Source organism: Argopecten irradians, chromosome 1 (genome assembly GCF_041381155.1).
Source record: "Argopecten irradians isolate NY chromosome 1, Ai_NY, whole genome shotgun sequence".
Classification (NCBI taxonomy): domain Eukaryota; kingdom Metazoa; phylum Mollusca; class Bivalvia; order Pectinida; family Pectinidae; genus Argopecten; species Argopecten irradians.
In genome coordinates this window covers 35144530-35164942 of record NC_091134.1, presented here as the reverse complement: position 1 = coordinate 35164942, position 20413 = coordinate 35144530, and the positions used below count along the sequence as shown (strand labels likewise).

At 35.7% G+C, this 20413-nt stretch overlaps 1 protein-coding gene and 1 long non-coding RNA gene across 3 annotated transcripts in view; one reads left to right on the top strand and one right to left on the bottom strand.

The window, feature by feature from the left end:
- The window catches only part of LOC138325561 (epithelial cell-transforming sequence 2 oncogene-like), a 53794-nt gene that overhangs the window by 16363 nt on the left and 17018 nt on the right, over nucleotides 1-20413 (top strand). Inside the window, exons 10-23 of one of the 2 annotated variants that reach the window (XM_069271323.1) lie at nucleotides 104-219; nucleotides 445-629; nucleotides 853-942; nucleotides 1579-1761; nucleotides 2134-2237; nucleotides 2585-2668; nucleotides 2957-3131; nucleotides 3454-3638; nucleotides 4133-4278; nucleotides 4699-4767; nucleotides 5321-5545; nucleotides 6004-6160; nucleotides 6507-6572; nucleotides 6735-6823. In XM_069271323.1, coding sequence (XP_069127424.1) covers nucleotides 104-219; nucleotides 445-629; nucleotides 853-942; nucleotides 1579-1761; nucleotides 2134-2237; nucleotides 2585-2668; nucleotides 2957-3131; nucleotides 3454-3638; nucleotides 4133-4278; nucleotides 4699-4767; nucleotides 5321-5545; nucleotides 6004-6160; nucleotides 6507-6572; nucleotides 6735-6823 — 1874 coding nt within the window. Of the gene's footprint in view, nucleotides 1-103; nucleotides 220-444; nucleotides 630-852; nucleotides 943-1578; nucleotides 1762-2133; nucleotides 2238-2584; nucleotides 2669-2956; nucleotides 3132-3450; nucleotides 3639-4132; nucleotides 4279-4698; nucleotides 4768-5320; nucleotides 5546-6003; nucleotides 6161-6506; nucleotides 6573-6734; nucleotides 6824-20413 lie in introns of both variants that reach the window. The other variant, XM_069271313.1, reaches the window with a different exon arrangement.
- Nucleotides 5439-20413, bottom strand: part of LOC138325602 (uncharacterized) — a 47789-nt gene continuing 32814 nt past the window's right edge. The window contains exons 3-4 of the long non-coding RNA XR_011208805.1: nucleotides 5993-6139; nucleotides 5439-5577 (exon numbers count right to left, since the gene is read on the bottom strand). This is a non-coding gene — a long non-coding RNA (uncharacterized lncRNA). The remainder of the gene's footprint in view (nucleotides 5578-5992; nucleotides 6140-20413) is intronic.

Genomic DNA, 20413 nt, shown 5'->3' with positions numbered 1-20413 from the left:
AATCATCAGGAAGTCAAAGTCATAAAGCTATTGTACAGGATATGTATCTCTTTATTTGCATGCTTGTTTTCTCTACATCAGTATTTTCTCATTTCCTTCTTAGTTACTGGCTGATGCTGTTCTGTTCGGAGTCATTCCTGTCGTATACGAATATGAAGGTACAACCACAGAAACGCTCCTCTTAAAACTAGAAAAGGCACTTCAGGGGAGACAAGCACAGTGAGTTAGTTTAAGTCATTGATTTGTATTCTCCAGAGCTTACCATTCTAACTGCAATTCCATGATTAATACATTACAGTAATATCAAAGTATCAAGAAAGAATATATTTCTCAGGGTCACATTTGTGGACTTCTTTGTAACTCTATCTATGATATTTTAATAACCTTTGTTGTAGTTTTAATGTAAATTAAAAAGTCTCTAACAAATTGACTGTTTTTTCCCAGGAGTATTGGTATATTCTGCCATAGTCAGGAGCCTGGAGAGTTACGATTGGTCCAGAACTGTACCGTCACCTTGGATACGCTAGACGTATCATATGTCTCACAGTTCTTTGAGACAGTGGCTGACCGCATTATACCACCAAATCAAGGGGGACAACTTGATGTGTTTGTTCCTCTTGCAGCTTCAGGTACAAATTTCCTTCCTTAATGCAGAGTAAATAAAAAATGGCACATGTAAAAAGAACTTGAGCAGATTTTGCGTCTTAAAATTCAAACAGTATACCTAACAGAATAACTTTGCAACCAAATGAACTCCTTCATATAACATAATATTATGCACACTCTGACTTTAATTAGACTCCAAGTACATGAGGATATTCCTTACATTGTGTGTGCTGTTGTTTGCTACAGAGCCTGGTCTTGAGATGCTGATACAGTTGAGTGTGATGACAGGAATGCAGTTATCTTCCCCTACTGGGATTATTGGCTACTACAACCATGGTAAGTCAGACATTTATCTTCATTTACTGGGATTATTGGCTTCTACAACCATGGTTAGTCAGACAGTTATCTGCCCTTACTGGGATTATTGGCTTCTACAACCATGGTAAATCAGACAGTTATCTCCCCTTACTGGGATTATTGGCTTCTACAACCATAGTAAATCAGACAGTTATCTCCCCTTACTGGGATTATTGGCTGCTACAACCATAGTAAATCAGACAGTTACCTCCCCTTACTTGGATTATTGGCTACTATAACCATGGTAAGTCAAGCAATTATCTCATCATACTGGGATTATTGGCTTCTACAACCATGGTAAATCAGACAGTTATCTCCCCTTACTTGGATTAATGGCTACTATAACCATGGTAAGTCAGGCAGTTATCTCATCATACTGCGATTATTGGCTTCTTGAATTGTTGGCTACTACAACCATGGTAAGTCAGCTCTATTGCGATCAGAACTATCTTAGATACGAATTCATTTCACACATTGTGTTCTTTATAAAAGCTTGTTAGAGTTAAAATTACATGAAATATAACTTCAAACCTATGGATACAGTTCACACTAATCTGTGTTCTCTGATGATTTATTAAGAAGTCTCCACATTTCATGAATTGTCTTCTTTATCAGTTAACAGTGATTGGCTGTTACCGTATAAGGAAGGTCCAACCCCGTCCATGTACTTCTGTACGTCCAAACTGGACGTGTGGACAAACACTGCTGACCAGGCCAAGGAAGCGCTGACCACCTGTAAGAAGTTGCTTTCTCCTTACTTTGAGAAGACACACAAGGATATTGTATCTCAATTAACAGGTAATTAGATGGTAGAGACAAACACTTGATTGATGCCATGTGCCATCATGTATCTTAAATGTAAAGTTATATGTAGATTTGTTCCAGTATATTATCCTACCACCAAACTCCAGATACTGATTTCTCAAAACAAAATTTTGACATTAGTTACGTAAGGAGAAAAACTTCAGTCTACACTTTTGTTTCAAGAAATCAGAGCCTAGTTTTGTTTAGAGATATTGATTTCATATGATAAGAAATCTAACTTGAGACAGAAGGGAATTGATACAGGGTCCCATTTTGTCTCCTTCATTTGAAAGAAAATCCTATCAAGAAATATTAGAACGGAAAGATGCTTGCAGCCACTGAAAGGTATGATTTTCTCTGTTGTAGGCCAGGTTGTATTTGATGTACTTGGGCAGACAGAAATCCAGGGAACAAACAAAATAGCTGGCGTCCTTACGGAGGGTCTCCGTAGTCTTGGCAATGAGGATAATGTAAGTTATATATTGCTCAAAAAATATTTTCCAAGTTTCATTTTCACAAGCAAAAAAAAAAAAAAAAGAAAAAGAAAAAAAAAAACACAACAAAAAAATAAGAAATGAATAGCTCATGTCATTCAAAGACACTGATGAATTCAAGGTGTTTTACTTGATCTCAACCAAATATTTCAGATATGTCCATTAATCCTTTTAACTCTAATACTCTGATAAATCAATGTTTATCTGTTTTCCTGCCAGCATTGAGTTTTGCTATATATTATTTACATATGTGCACATTTCAACATTTTATGTCTATAGTAGAATATACCCAACCTAATTTTATATCTATTGATTTTCTCCAGGTGAACCCTCTTGAATTCCTTGGGAAATTTTTGCTACAGCAAGCAGGAGTAGATGATCTATCATTCACCAGTAGTCTAGAAAAGGTAAAAATATGATAAATATTTTAGCCATTTGAAACATATTTAGTAAATCTTGTCAGGAAATTTTAGCTGACAGATTTGGTTATGTAATAATCAAATTGTGTTTGAATGATCTGTAAAAGCAGATTTTAACTCATCAACCCCTGGAATTTCATAATGGTCTATCTCTGCCCTTAATTTAGGAGAGTCTAAACGTGTTGTTAGGGGTGAATGAGTTAATCTGTAAAACTCTGTAAAATTCATTAACATTAGCTAGAGAAATACAACATAACTCATATACTTTTGATTCAGTCTAAGACGATGAAGAGAGCTCCCGTGGACCGTTATGAGTCTGTCGACTCATCGGCTGGTGACGATGACATGTCCCAGGAAGACAGTGAGGTAGAACAGATTAATGGACGTCAGAAGGAGGCAGAGGCGTTCGGAGAGGAAGACGAGGTTGGGGAGGAGGAAGCAGTAAAGGAAGGTAGGCACAGACGTACATGGTATCTAATACTTGTAATAGTTTTGGTTTCACTCAAATCTATACAAAGGTTTCAAGATCCCAAAACAAAGTGGGTCAAGTACAGTTTACTGCCAGAAGGCCATTTATGTTAAATACAATGTTATGGCATCTGTCTGAATGTTTCCAATTTAGAAAATGTTCTTAAAAATGACTTGATATTGGTACATGGTGGAGTCAAATGCTAATAAGTTCAATCAACAATGTCTTATTTTTGTTTGTTTGATATGAAAAGTGTCAGTTTATGAGAAATATATTTTATATATATGTATATGGCTTATAGCAGAGATCTCACCACGAGAAATGAGAGAAAAAGCACAAAATGAACAGAGTGAGAAAGAACAACAAAGACAGAAGAAGAGAGAAAGAAGAAGAGAACAGGAAACAAAGAAAGGACAGATGACCAAACAAATGAAGGACTTCAAGGTCACATTTGGTACAATGACCTTGACTGGGAAACATGAGCATCTGGTAGGTGTATGGTACGGAAAATATCAAATTTGGTTTTGCCAAAAAAAAAAAAGAAAATGTTTTTGAACACTTTGTTAATGAAATAGTTAAAACCTAGAATAGGTTTTTGTTTTAATTTGCTTTATTTTGCCTGCTTATAATTTGTATTTTTAAATTGTGAGAGAGGAGTTTTAATTTGCTTTATTTTGCCTGCTTATAATTTGTATTTTTAAATTGTGAGAGAGGAGTTTTAATTTGCTTTATTTTGCCTGCTTATAATTTGTATTTTTAAATTGTGAGAAAGGAGTGTATACTGATATAGAGTCCTTCTGTGTGATGACAGACAACTCTAGTATATAGACACTTGCACCTGGTGTTTATTTTTGACATGGTAGATACAACTCGTGTGGTTTTAGCTTTATATGAAAAGACATTGGTAATCAAATTTGAAATGAAATGATTATCAACTATGAAGCAACATTTTAAAATGATTTTCCTTGTCCTTAATTTTTAAGACACCTAAAAAGTTCAGTGACCACCCTGAGAAGAGAACACCTGTTGCCATGGAGATACTGTCTAGTGAAGTGGAGTACAACAGGATACTGAAGGGAATCAAGGATACTTATGTTAAACCTCTAAAGGCCGCCCTCAGTGCTGACAGGTAATATACAGGGAGCCCTCAGTGCTGACAGGTAATATACAGGAAGATTTAAAAACAAGATATGATCTATTAGATTAATGATAAACAAAGTCCCAGTATTTTTCAAAGTTCTCTCTGTAGTTGCAGATCATTGTTTTCTGAATTTTGAAAATCTGGATTTATAAGAGCTAGTTTATCAAAGCTTGTGCAACTGAAACAAAAGTGTTTGTGTAGATGATATACAGTTTAACCTGTCAAAACTGGCCCCTGTCCGATCCGTATCACTGTCTATTCTAGCTGTATTGCATTAAAACCTGTATAATATGGAAACCTGTCTATACCGACCAAAGGTGATAATCCAGATGACATCCATTTTAACAAGTTATACTGTAATAGAAAATTTCTTTGTAAATTGAGATTATAGTTTCTTTTTTATTCCAGAGCCATTGCCAGTTTCCAGAATGTGCAAATCATGTTTACAGACCTTATGTATATACTGGATGTGAGCAGGTAATGCTGGAGTTTTCATGTGTTACATAAGGCAATACTTGCATATGTAATGTGCAATTATATACGTCTATCTCTGTTTTAAATCACGTTAATTACAGTAAATAATTAGTGAATAATTTTGTTCATTGGAATATATTGTTCTTTACAATAAGTATAACATTGAAATAAAGATGCTTATATTTACTTTTTAGATATAGTGTATTTGATATGTTTATGTAATGATATGCAACAAATATTAGTTAAATAACATATAAAATCTCCTATTTTGTATATGTACTCTTAGTACTAGTGTTGTCTCATTTGATTAAATTAATCTGCAGTTGACCCTCAATAACCCAAACACTTGTTTCTCAAACCCAAACCATCTGGATTGCAAATATTTTCCCTTCTGAATGATTCTATACATTTATAGTTCAAATCTGTTCAAATTGTGAGTTTTCCAGACTATCGATGTCCAGATTATAATGGGTTTACTGAAGTTTTACTCGTAAAATACCTGCTTCTTGTGTTTCTATTGTTGCTGTGGGACTAATAATGGATATTATGATTACAGTGAGATGGTAGAGGATTTAAAGAATCGCCTGGCTGACTGGGACCCGACCAACACCTGTCTGGGAGATATATTCGTACGTTTCTGTACGCACCTCAAGGTCTACACCAACTTTGTCAACAACTACGATGTTATCCTACAGTGTATAGAGCGTACTAAGGAACAAACACCATCCTTCAGGGCCTTTCTACACCGTCACGAACGCATTCCAGAGACTCGCATGATGACGTGAGTGTCATAGATTTACTGTTATGATCGAGCTAAAATGAAATATAGAATATTTGAAATGTCAAAATAATAGTGGTATTTGCGAAAGTTTAGAACAGCACAATCTAATAAATGTCTAATTTTGTAAGATGTCTCTTTTGGGGAAAGCATATCTTATTAGGTATCACCTTGGTTCTTGACTGTAATTCTAACTCATTGTACTTGGGGGGGGGGAAAACACTATACATTAAAATTTGAAGACAGGTGTTTTCCAAGATCATGAACTAATTTCCCTCAAATTAAATACATCTAAGTTTATCATTATCGACTGAAATTTTGACCAGTTTATAGTTTATTTCTTAATTATAATTTTGCACTTCTAAGTATTATATTTGGATTGTGAAAAACATTTCCCTAAATTTCTGTATAAGATATTTTATATTATAAAAGTAATTATGAGGCCTGAACTGTTGTTCCAGTCTCCAGGAGCTGATGTTGCTTCCTCCTCGTCGTATAGAGCAGTACGCCTTCCTGCTGAGCTGGTTCGAGCTTCACACTCCAAAGTTACACCAGGACAGGGCTGACCTGGCCAACGCTCTACAGACCATTGGAACCCTGAATAAACATATACAAGAGGTAGGCTCAGTTATACAAAAATTTGTCTCGCAGAAATAATAAAAATATAAAGAGTAGTGTTGGTTATATAACGGTACTTGTAGAAGATGTCGCAAAAGATCATCAATACAGAGATGGACAAAGTTATTCAAAATATCTCTGAGGATCATAAAACATATTTCATGAGGTTTATACAAAATGTAAAAAGAAAATCAGCAAAAAACATTGATTCAGTTGTCTGTCTTGCAGGAAAAATTCCATTTGTAGACTTCATTGGTATTTTCTGTATATATAGAGAAAAGAAAAAGAATAAATTCATAAAATTGTGTATGCATGACTACACTAAATGTTGATTATTTTGTTTCAGACAAAGCTGAGATTGGAGAGAGACAGGACCATGATAATGTTACAGAAATCTATCCTCAACTCTCCAGTAAGTTTGAATTATCTCCCCTTGACCTTCTGTCAATTGAAAAGATGTGTTGTCATTTGCCAACTTTAATTTCATAATCAAAGAATTATGTGTTCTTTTTTGTTCTTTTTTTTTTCCTGCAATCACTTTTATGAAGGCAATTTGTCTTGTTTAAATTTTCAGAGTCTTTTGGAATCCAATCGCTACCTAATTAAACAGCTGGACGTAGCCAACCTTCGACCTCCTGCCAAGTCTATGGTTCCTGAGCTCAGGTAAGGAATGAAAAATTCTTATTGTGATAGTGTCAACTGAATATCAAAATAACTTTGAAAATCATTGATTATAATGTCCTCACCATGAAGGTGGGGAGGGGGGAGGTGTGTGTATTACCCATGTCTGTACAGTCCTGTCAATCTTTGATTTAATTATGAATGCATAGACATAATGTCTTGCAGACATTTCTTGTTTTAGCTTTGATTGAGATTTTTCTTAACAAGACAGGTCTTCAAAATTTGTTATTATTTAGCTCTTGAAATTTGTTTAAACTGGTCACTGTTCAGTGCCTTAGTTCATCTTTATGTAAACAGTTTTCAGACTCTTTTATGAATAGACGGTTGAAACATAAACATCACTTTGAAAGAGAACCAACATTGATTGGTCCAAACTATATTTTATATCTATAGTATAATGCCCAAAATTTTGTTATAAAAAACTGCAACTACATGAATTAAAAGTCTTGTAAAAACAATTTAACAAAAGCATGCACTGATGCATGTTTCACATTTTAAAAAGGTTTGTTCCTTTTTCATTACAATTTAAAATACAGAAATATAAAAGACTCTTGGCTACAGAAATATAAAAGACTCTTGGCTACAGAAATATAAAAGACTCTTGGCTACAGAAATATAAAAGACTCTTGGCTGCTTTGATGCAATCATACATATCTTGTGTATTCATCTTATAGATTTAAATCATAATCAAATGAAGGCAAGATGTTACCACCTAACAATATATACATACATTCCATGAATGTTTGTCTTCAGGAATGCAGTCATTTCAATAAATGAAATATTTTCATTTAATAAGAAAACTGTACACCGGAGAGAGGGGAGAGAAAGAGAGAAAGAGTTGGGAGGAGGAAGGAGATGCATGGCCAAAGGGGAGAAAGGGACAATGTTTATATTTTGTATGTCCCTGCCCTGAAATGGGACAATTAGTGTTACCTGTGTGCGTCCCATCCTGTCCCATGCTGACCTGGACTTTCCCATCAAGATTCTATATATATAGTGTCATGAGTATCTGTTTTTTACAGGCATTTTATTGTATTCAAAATATTTTTTTCCCAATTTTGGAATGGGCCTTTATTTTACCTCATTTTGACAGAAGAAAAACTTCTATTGTAAAATTATAAATTATAAAAATGTGATCGGGTAGCTTCATTTGGGTGCCCCTCATTTATGGATTAGTTCATTGTGAGCCCAAAAAATCACAGAGAAAGAAAAACTTGCATTTTAAGGAAATAATTATACTGGGTTTAGTTTGTTGTACATTTGGATTTCAGTCCAGTATCATGGCAATATTTTCAGTCAAATGCTCTGTATGATGAACTTTTATACGACCATATGTGAACGTTAGCTATTTTAGACTGTATGTCAATTTACACCATGGATGTATCATTTTGATAAGTGTACAGTATCTGGTCACCATGCAGTAGCACAGCTGTCACTCCTATTAGCTGAGTCACACGTATATACATATAAGTATAAAGTCACTGTCATTTGATCCAAAAAGAATATTTCATCATATAATCTATATAAAGTAAAATTGTTGTGTCTTTGTTCATTTTATAATTTACAGTAATATGGGTTTTACCTTATCATATGTATGTAAAATGTATACATTTGCTAGGCATCACCATAATGATCTAGTCTCAAGTTTTCTAGAGAATAGGATTTCTGTAAGTCATGATATTTCATCATTTAAAAAAAACTATTAATAAAATCTATCAGTGTTCAGTGTTTGATATATAATATAAACAAAGAGATAGAAAAAAAGATGAATAACAGGGCTGGGGAAAAGTACTCGTCTGCTCGTCTAGACGAGTGGATTTGGCCATCGGACGAGTGAATGTTGACATCACGCTTGTCCGTCGGACGAGTGAAAAATTCTGACATGTATACTGAATATGACCTACACCTTATTAATTATATCGTTTCTCAATAAATTTATATAGGGTCTGACATTCGTAACGGTTTCTTTTTCAATATATGTGCATGCGCGTGTACAGTATTGTAAAATGAATAAATCCAAGGTCTATTGATATCATAATCAAGAGTCTAGAGGTGTATCGAATAACAAGATGTCACAGCGAAATTTGCTTTAGTTTTTTTGCGACGTTAATGAAGCTAATGGAGTTAAAAATAATATACCTACTACATTGGAAAGTAAGTTAAAATATTGACCCTTTAAAAAGATATCTTTTTGATGCTGTGAAACAGCATTCTTAGGTACGCTCAAAGAGCCTCGCAATGCACATCAAAACAATGAAACCTCTCCGCGATGAAAATTAAAAGTTGTTTTGTTCATTTCACGTAATACTTGATGGTATGAAAAAATAAAACCCCAATATTCAAAACCACAGACATAGAATTTGTACATACGTATACACCATGTATGGAGTGTTTTAAGTGTTCAGTTGGGACTCTATGATATTTGTATTACTCTGAGAACACTGGTCTCCTGAAAATCACGAACAACGCCTAAATCGCTGTCTTCCTCCGCGACAGACTTTCGGTGGATTTTGGATTGTGTATGTTTATTTAAATTTTACGTAATTCATGCTAATGATCGATTATTGTAATCAAATGTTTGTAAGGTAACTGCAAAAGAAAGTTCTTATAACGCTTATAAAGTTTTTTGCGTTGGTTGTATTGACGAACTATATCTGAGATATTATTGCGCAGTAAAGGTTAATAGTTTTGAGTACGTGCCTCCTCCCTTGATCTGTCATCGGGAGTTCTGTCTTTTGTTTATCGACAACTGCGGTATATTGAAAGGGAAAAAGTACCAAATCTATCAACATAAACTTACAGAATATAATGATAATATAGATCTATTTATGTATGAGCAACTTAAAGTGACAAATGAACTTATATTGCCGTGTAATGTACAGTAGCCTTATTGCTAAAGTCTGATGTATTGCAGGAAGTTTTCTTGATGATAGCGTTCTTATGAATTCAAAAGAAATTTGACTGTTATAAGTAACCAAATAATGTACCCTTTACTTGACAAACCTATATGGCCATGTTTTATTATAAGTCAAAAGTCGGCAAAGCAAAACTCACTGTAAATGTTCTGCACAATAATATCTCGTCAACCAGTTACTGTTAGGCTTACGAAGACTTGCTAAAGTCTGATACATTACATGAAGTTTTGTTGATGTTGTGAATTTACAAGAAATCCGAGTGATATACGTAATGAAATAATGTACCTTTTATTTGGCAAAAGTATCTGGCCATGATTTATTAGTCAAAAGTCGTCAAAGCAACCCATGTTAGTTTTCTAAAAAGGAAACCAAAACATATCTGGAAATGGTAATATTTCTAATGTTATATTTTTCCGAAAATATTCTTCAATGTTAAGTGGATATTAAGATACGAAAATGTTTACTTATTATTTTTTTGTCTTTGAAGAGACATTGATGAAATTGATAATTTAGTAATTAATAAAGAATTATAAAAAAATGATTCTGTGCGGTTTCATTGGTGTTGAAATCTTTATTTCAAAAATAATTTAGAAAGAAAATTTATTACAGTTATTTCAGGATAATAAGTTATTCAACTTTTTGTTCTTGAAAAACTTCCAAATATCATAAAATAAATACGGTATATCGTAAATATTTTTTATTAAACTCCGAAATTCAACACTGCACACTTACGGTATGTATAGTTTACTAAATTCTATATTTAAATGAAAAACCAATTTCTTTATTCCTTTGTTTGAGTCCTTCATTCACAGCATCTATGAGTGGCCTTGGCACTTTGATTTATAACACTTGCATACAAAATTGTTTTGGAATTAAATGTTTTTGTCGGTCTTCTTGTAAAACTGTCTGTTAGTCATATTATCCCGAATCGGCATTAATACATTTCTGACAATTAAATGGATATATCTAAACCAGCTGTAGGCTAAAATATATACAATAACATATACTTATTTATCTGACAAATATTGCGGACAAGTTAAAATGTCATTTGGACGAGTGGATTTTGATGAAGCACTTGTCCGACGGACGAGTACATTTCAAAGTTTTTCTGTGTCCCTGAATAATATTGGTAATTAAAAAAATACTACCTAGGTTTGACACTTTTTGCATTGATGAAAAATCCTCCTTTTAACAGACTTAGTGCCTGTGATACATGTATTGAATCTTAAGTTTATTATATGAGGTTTGTATGTAACTGATTTTCATTTTAAAGAATGCAACATTATAGTTATCTCCAAGGAAAATGTTTTATGTTTATATGCACACCATTACCTTGGTAAGTTTGATTAAGGTCAAAGTTCATTTGTCATACTGACTGGTTTTAAATCTTAAAGCAACACATCACCACTCTGATCTCTCCGATTTCATTGTTACTTTTACATAATATATATTTTGTATGTGGGTTAACATGTAATACAGATATTTCAGTTTTTAGCTCACCTGGCCCGAAGGGCCGGTGAGCTTATGTCATGGCGCGGCGTCCGTCGTCCGTCGTCCGTCGTCCGTCCGTCCGTCCGTCCGTCCGTCTGTCCGTCAACATTTCCTTTAAATCGCTACTAGTCATAGAGTTCTGCATGGATTGTAACCAAATTTGGCCACAAACATCCTTGGGGGAGGGGGAACAGAACTTGTATAAATTTTGGCTCTGACCCCCCGGGGGAAGGAGGGGCGGAGCCCAATAGGGGAAATAGAGGTAAATCCTTTAAATCGCTACTAGTCATAGAGTTCTACATGGATTGTAACTAAATTTTGCCACAAACATCCTTGGGGGAAGGGGAACAGAACTTGTATAAATTTTGGCTCTGACCCCCCGGGGGCAGGAGGGGCGGGGCCCAATAGGGGAAATAGAGGTAAATCCTTTAAATCGCTACTTGTCATAGAGTTCTACATGGATTGTAACCAAATTTGGCCACAAACATCCGTTGGGGAAGGGGAATAGAACTTGTATAAATTTTGGCTCTGACCCCCCCGGGGGCTGGAGGGGCGGGGCCCAATAGGGGAAATATAGGTAAATCCTTTAAATCGCTACTTGTCATAGAGTTCTGAATGGAATGTAACAAAATTTGGCCACAAACATCCTTGGGGGAAGGGGAACAGAACTTGTATAAATTTTGGCTCTTACCCCCCGGGGGCTGGAGGGGTGGGGCCCAATAGGGGAAATAGAGGTAAATCCTTTAATTCGCTATTAGTCATAGAGTTCTACATCGATTGTAACTAAATTTTGCCACAAACATCCTTGGGGGAAGGGGAACAGAACTTGTATACATTTTGGCTCTGACCCCCCGGGGGCAGGAGGGGCGGGGCCCAATAGGGGAAATAGAGGTAAATCCTTTAAATCGCTACTTGTCATAGAGTTCTACATGGATTGTAACCAAATTTGGCCACAAACATCCGTGGGGGAAGGGGAACAGAACTTGTATAAATTTTGGCTCTGACCCCCCGGGGGCAGGAGGGGCGGGGCCCAATAGGGGAAATAGAGGTAAATCCTATAAATTGCTACTAGTCGTAGAGTTCTGCATGGATTGTAACCAAATTTGGCCAGAAACATCCTTGGGGGAAGGGGAACAGAACTCCCGGGGGCTGGAGGGGTGGGGCCCAATAGGGGAAATAGAGGTAAATCCTTTAATTCGCTACTAGTCATAGAGTTCTGCATGGAATGTAACCAAATTTGGCCAGAAATATCCTTGGGAGAATAAGAACTGAGTTTGTAAAAATTTTGGCTCTGGTCCCCGGGGCAGGAGGGGCGGGGCCCAATAGGGGAATTATAGGTAAATTCTATAAATTGCTACTTAATTGTCCAAGAGTTTTTTATGGATTGTAACTAAATTTGGCCACAAACATCCTTGGGGGTAGGAGAACAGAACTTGTATAAATTTTGGCTCTGACCCCCAGGGGGCAGGAGGGGCAGGGCCCAATAGGGGAAATAGAGGTAAATTCTATCAATCGCTACTTGTCCTAGAGTTCTACATGGATTGTAACCAAATTTGGCCACAAACATCCGTGGGGGTAGGGGAACAGAACTTGTATAAATTTTGGCTCTGACCCCCCGGGGGCAGGAGGGGCGGGGCCCAATAGGGGAAATAGAGGTAAATCCTTTAAATCACTTCTTCTCATAGAGTTCTGCATGGATTGTAACCAAATTTGGCCAGAAACATCCTTGGGGGAAGGGGAACAGAACTTGTATAAATTTTGGCTCTGGTCCCCTGGGGGCAGGAGGGGTGGGGCCCAATAGGGGAAATAGAGGTAAATCCTATAATTCGCTACTAGTCATAGAGTTCTGCATGGAATGTAACCAAATTTGGCCAGAAATATCCTTGGGAGAATAAGAACTGAGTTTGTAAAAATTTTGGCTCTGGTCCCCGGGGCAGGAGGGGCAGGGCCCAATAGGGGAATTATAGGTAAATTCTTTAAATTGCTACTTAATTGTCCAAGAGTTTTGTATGGATTGTAACTAAATTTGGCCACAAACATCCTTGGGGGTAGGAGAACAGAACTTGTATAAATTTTGGCTCTGATCCCCCGGGGGCTGGAGGGGTGGGGCCCAATAGGGGAAATAGAGGTAAATCCTTTAAATCACTTCTTCTCATAGAGTTCTGCATGGATTGTAACCAAATTTGGCCAGAAATATCCTTGGGGGAAGGGGAACAGAACTTGTATAAATTTTGGCTCTGATCCCCCGGGGGTAGGAGAGGTGGGGCCCAATAGGGGAAATAGAGGTAAATATTAAAATTCCTTCAGAAAAGAAACAATGAACCTGTATTCAGAAAATTATTTGGCATTACAAACCAGGTGAGCGATACAGGCCCTCTGGGCCTCTTGTTTAAGTGTTAACGGCTATATCAGCGTCAAAAATGTATTTTTCTGCTATAAATGTCAACTTATTTTTTAAATGTGTTGCTATTTTGTTGGCATTTTAAAATATTTGCAAGAAATACATACGGATTTTTTTTCACATTCAAACAAACAAACAAGCTTAAAACATTTTTATGACATATTCATTAACTTGTGAAGAATTTAAAACTAAATTAGTATATCATAAATGAGAGAGGAAAAGGAAAAGTTTTTATTATCTCCCCTTAGCCTAGCTTTCCAATGTGGCAACCAGCTGAGTAATCGTCTAAAATTAGACCTGACTTTTTCTTTGACATCATCGGCTGCTCAGCTGAAATGTTTGGAAGCATTTCAAATAAAAAATGATAATGTACGTGAAAGCTGACACTTCATGAACTGTATTTAATGCCATATTATTGTTTGTTCCATGCAATAAAAATATTTAAAAAGAGAAAAGGAAACATCAAATTAGAATACAGATTATAATGTAAGCTAGACCTTAGTTTGGCTGCAGGTTAGCCAGATGATATTGTTTTTATTCTACAGTTCATGGAATAAAGTTGAAATACTGTCTATTTCCTCTGTACAATCTGGTGTTATACAACTTACCAACAATGGTCGATAGGGATTTCCTAAATGAGGTCTTCTGTTTTCGATTATCATGTCTGTAAAAAGTGATGCTGAAGTTGTTTGAAATACTCCAGCACAGAATGGCAAAGTGACAAAACTTCAATTAAGATAACATTATGTTCTTTTTAGCCCACCATCATCAGATGGTGGGCTATTCAAATCGCCTTTCGTCCGTGGTCCGTGGTCCGTCCGTCCTTCCGTCCGTCCGTCCGTCCGTCCGTTAACAATTCTTGTTACCGCTATTTCTCAGAAAGTACATAAGGGAGCTTTCTCAAATTTCACATGTAGGTTCCCCTAGGGCCCTAGTTGTGCATATTGCATTTTGGGACCAATCGGTCAACAAGATGGCCGACTGGCGGCCATCTTGGATTTTGATAGTTAAAGTTTGTTACCGCTATTTCTCAGAAAGTTTTGAAGGGATCTTTCTCAAATTTCACATGTAGGTTCCCCTAGGGCCCTAGTTGTGCATATTGCATTTTGGGACCAATCGGTCAACAAGATGGCCGACTGGCGGCCATCTTGGATTTTGATAGTTAAAGTTTGTTACCGCTATTTCTCAGAAAGTTTTGAAGGGATCTTTCTCAAATTTCATATGTTGGTTCTCCTAGGGCCCTAGTTGTGCATATTGCATTTTTGGACCAATCGGTCAACAAGATGGCCGACTGGCGGCCATCTTGGATTTTGATAGTTAAAGTTTGTTACCGCTATTTCTCAGAAAGTTATGAAGGGATCTTTCTCAAATTTCATATGTTGGTTCTCCTAGGGCCCTAGTTGTGCATATTGCATTTTGGGACAGATCGGTCAACAAAATGGTCGACTGGCGGCCATCTTGGATTTTGATAGTTAAAGTTTGTTACCGCTATTTCTCAGAAAGTTTTGAAGGGATCTTTCTCAAATTTCATATGTTGGTTCTCCTAGGGCCCTAGTTGTGCATATTGCATTTTGGGACAGATCGGTCAACAAGATGGCCGACTGGCGGCCATCTTGGATTTTGATAGTTAAAGTTTGTTACCGCTATTTCTCAGAAAGTACTTAAGGGATCTTTCTCAAATATCATATGTTGGTTCTCCTAGGGCCCTAGTTGTGCATATTGCATTTTGGGACCAATCGGTCAACAATGATGGCCGACCGGCGGCCATCTTGGATTTTGATAGTTAAAGTTTGTTACCGCTATTTCTCAGAAAGTACTGAAGGGATCTTTCTCAAATTTCATATGTAGGTTCTCCTAGGGCCCTAGTTGTGCATATTGCATTTTGGGACCAATCGGTCAACAATGATGGCCGACCGACTGACGGCCATCTTGGATTTTGATAGTTAAAGTTTGTTACCGCTATTTCTCAGAAAGTACTGAAGGGATCTCTCTCAAATTTCATATGCATGTTCCCCTTGAACCCTAGTTGTGCATATTGCATTTTGGGAGTGATCGGTCAACAAGATAGCCGACTGGCGGCCATCTTGGATTTTGATAGTTAAAGTTTGTTAACACTATTTCCCAGAAAGTACTGAAGGAATCTTTCTCAAATTTTATATGAAGGTTCCCCTACGACCCTAGTTATGCATATTGCATTTTGGGACAGATCGGTCAGCAAGATGATCGACAGGTAGCCATCTTGAATTTTGATAATTGAAGTTTGTTACTGCTACATATCTCAGAAAGTACTGAAAAGATCTTTCTCAAGGTTCATATATAGTATGTAGTAAAAGTTTGAAAAGCAGGGAAAAGATCCCTCTTTCTGTTGTCAGACATAGATCATTCTTTGGTGGGCGCCAAGATCCCTCTGGGATCTCTTGTTTTCTTTTCTTTTTTGTTGGTGTTTTACTTGTGTATACAATATCAAGAAATGATCGGTATGAAGTGCCTCAGAAATGTTAAATCTTTACAGACATAATTTGAATGTTTTAATTTCACTTTGAAGATTAGTGGGACTACATATCGATAGAAAGGTTTAACCTTTTAGAGTGTATGTTTAAACAATTAGAGGATTTTCTGCCTGAGATCTCCGAGGTAAATCTGTGTATAAAATCTGTCAGTGTATGTATATAATGAAGGTGTACTAAAGTATACTGACCCGGAGACCTCATTCTCCTTGCTGTTATATTTTTTCTGGCATTAGGCTACATTATTGTAAGGAACCGTTAAAGCATTGCTCAGACATACTTGACTTATGATATATAATTCTTTGTCTCAAAACATAAGTACATGTAAATGTATATCTATGCAGGTAAAAAAATAGTCTTAAGCAGTTTTCACTGTTTTTGCTCCTGAAACTAAGAAAAATAAATTACTACGAAACCTGAGGGGAAAAAACATCATTAAACCCTGAAAACTTAAATGTATTTGAAGTATCCTGCTTAAATTGGTTTGATGTTTCCTTGTTTTTTTTACAAAATAGTGTTATTTGGAAATATATGGGTTTTACATTTGTTATTTTACATATGTAAGAAGATGAAGGCTAGTATGAATGTTACATCAGCTGTTCAGCAGAAACCAGACATCATGGGGTCAAATAGACACAGGTACCCATCAATCTTGTCTCTTAACCAGCCCTAGTGCTATTATCATAATAACCTACTGCTGCCAAAAATCACTCCTTGGCTTGAAAAAACCCTGTAGAATTAAAACACAAATCAAAGGTTTTTTGTTTTACTGTTCCAATTAAGATAAAGTTTTAGAAAAACTTGCCAATTTAAGGTAAAATTTCAGCTTTAGTGCGGTATTTCAAGAAAAACATTTTTTTCTTCTTTGCATTTTGAAATAATTGAAAAATTGCCCAAGTTAGCCCAAAGGAAACAGTTTTAAATGGATGAAAAGGATTTTTTCTTTGTTTTCGTTTTGTTTAAGTCTTTAATTTATATGCCCATCTGTATGTATTTTTGTTCATTGACCAGTAGATATACATGTAGATGAACTGATACTGATGAAGTAAGGACGGATGTACTATAGGATGCCGTAGGCCATAAATGTACTGTACATTACACAGGTATATCAGTCTCTAATTAGGATATATTCTCAGTCTCTGTGATACATCATTATTGACCCTTAGACACACAGGTGCCAACATCCTGCCCTCTGACCTTTCACCCCTCTCCACATAGCCAAAGACCTCAGGACCTCTCCTCTTCAGGTACTAAAGACTGTACTCTTAGAATATCAAATATGATGAGCTAGATCTTTTGTATCTGTAGATTTATTTCTAATGAACTTTTTTTTCTGATTAACTTGGTTAGCTCAAAAACATCTGGAATATTTAACGATACAAAGTTTGCAAGCTCAGCATGCAGCACCTGTTCTGGTAATGGAAATTGTGCGGCCTTGATGATACGATAATAAAACGTTATCTACAGCTTTTAAGAGCCTCGCAAGTCGTACCTGTGAATTATAAAGGCATATGGCACAATGGTAAACTTAATGTATACATCTGTTTGTAACAACAGGTTGCATCAGGTCTAGAAATAAAACTCAAGGCTGATAGATGACGTCTTGAATGAATAAAACAAAAAGTCTGTCGTCTGGAAAATATAAATGATGTGCTGTTGTCAAGAAAGTATAAATTGTATGTGGTCATGTATAACTTCGGGGTGAAGCTATTTGCGGGACAGCTATTGTTATACTGATGTGAGCCTTTAAATGTCGTTTGAGGATAAAGTAGAGAAATCCTAGCTCTAACATAAAGATTATTGTTACTCGGTAGGGGGTGTACAATTCCACCCGCTGGCTATATATATATATCTACATTGGATTCAAATGTCTCAACACCAGCTCCTTGTCCAAATCCTCAGTGTTCGCTGTAACACAAGGGGATGATGATATATGGTAATTTGAACTTTAAGAATTTTGCTAAATCTTCTTTAAGCTTTATTTTACTTGACAGTTTATCTGAAGAGGTGTTACGTTGTTCAAATGAATTATGAAAATTTTCAAATATATATCAGATGTCAAGGTCTTAAATTATACAATAAAATCATTTTGTTAAGGTTTTGAAGCACAAAATATTTTTTTCCCTGCCTACAACTTTATGAAGTGAAATTGCGTTTAAAATTTTTTTTTACAGAAACTTGAGTTGTTAAGGCCCGCTGGGGCCAGTAGAAATAAACATGCTGACTCAGGGAGAAAATGTTTTATTGCCTTTGTTTAGGTATAGACATCACAGGTTAAAGGTCATACAGGTGTAGGTACCATCTACACAGGTAAAAATCAGCTGATCCTGGGTCGGATATAACATACGTGAGGGAGTATTAATAGCAGCTGATTTAACCGGCCTGTCAAAGCCGGGAGAAATGGATAGCATGAGTCACGGAATTTCTCCCTGGAGATGATAGATCAGCTGATTGTTAACAGCTGATTCCCTACCAGCTGATTGTAGAGACGTTCCTTTCATTTTGTTCATAATACAAACATTTCCAAATTACCCAAATTTACCTTGGGTTCCGCCCTATTAACTGGCCAGGTCTTATATGGAGTATTTTATTTGTGAAAAGCAAGCGAAACAATTATCATATATAATGACGCATGTGTTTTTCCTTGGCCTCTTCTGGGAAGGCATATTATTCTAAAGAAATTAATAATATGCTACAAATATATTGGTGAAAATCATATGACAAAATTGGCTGTCAAATCAATGATGTACAGAAATTATGGGTAAAGTTTATGATATTACTGATATCTATAGAAATAATTATTCTCAGATATATATATATTAGGGAAACCCATGCACATACCTGTGTGTGTTTGAATTTTATGTTAATACACTGACAACAGAATGCCAATAAAAAAGCCATAGAAAATGTCCTTGTACACATGATAAAACATTTAATTGATATTTCCAGTAAATACCAAGTTTGTTGCAAGTTTTTGAAAATAACATAATGCCACAATGTATTCCCCTATTTGTATTATTTTAAATTTGTTTATATTTTAACAATTTAAACATTTTTTGATTTTTTTAAGACCGAGGGATATGTACGTTAATTTGTATGAAATTCATCTTTGAATGTAAATTCATAATTAATCAATGGCAATATTTTTATTTCTGCTTCTAAAATAGGATAAAAATGGTCCGTTTGGCATCCATGTTTAGGAATATCTTGAATTGATAACATACTTTTGGAGTATACAGCTATAACAGACAAAAATGGGATTCATAATGGGATTGCTTTTTCAATTATCTCCCCTTTGCCCTTATGACTATCCTAGTCACTAGAGTATTACCGTAGTTTGAGTTAAAAAATTTTAAGTTTGAGGTTTTGAGGCAAATAATTTTCAAATACACAAATATGAATTCTGAAAGCAAAAGTAATATGTCAACATGTAAACTTGTTCTAAAAAAAATACTACGTTGAAAACTAAGAAAAAATAATACCAAAATTCATACTTCGCTAGTTTAGTCAAACTTTCTATTTTATTGTCTTAAATTACATTTTGTGGGGGTCGGTAGTCATTGATTGGAAGTCACGAGTACAAACTATGCTTTGATTTTGGGAAATGGGGCATGTATATTATCTAAATTCAGAATGTCTCCCACGTATACTATTCTATCTGTCAATGATTGGATTTCAAATTTAGTCAAATTTTCTAGAATTCTGCAGAACTTTTGATATTGGGAAATGGGGGCATGTATGTCAAACTTATTATTTCATCCTGTCTATCCTCTCAATTTCACATGTACCATCTGTTGACTTTTAACATCCTCCATTTTAACACAAAAAAAATATAATATACAATTGTCTAATTGTGACAAGAGTCCTGAATGATTTACTGGAACCCCCCCCCCCCACTCCGGACAGAGAGAGGGGGTCCAGATCGTGTTGAATGGGGGTGTGGATGACAGGCTGCTAACATATATATTGTCCACTGGGCTTTGATGGAGTTTAATCAGCCCTCCTGGGGATATTATTTTATGGGCTTGAACAACATTTATGTAGAGCAGGTGATGACAGAGAAGCCATTAACCATTTTACTTTGATCCAGACAGTTTTAAACTGGTGTATTGTTTAAACAATGTAAGTTGTAGTGTACATACTGACATTGCCGGTGGCAAAAAAAAAAAAAAAAAAAATTTAAGTCCACAGGATTTTTAAAAATAAAAATAAAATAGTAAAGCAGAAAAATTTCACTGCCAGAAACAATATCAGATTA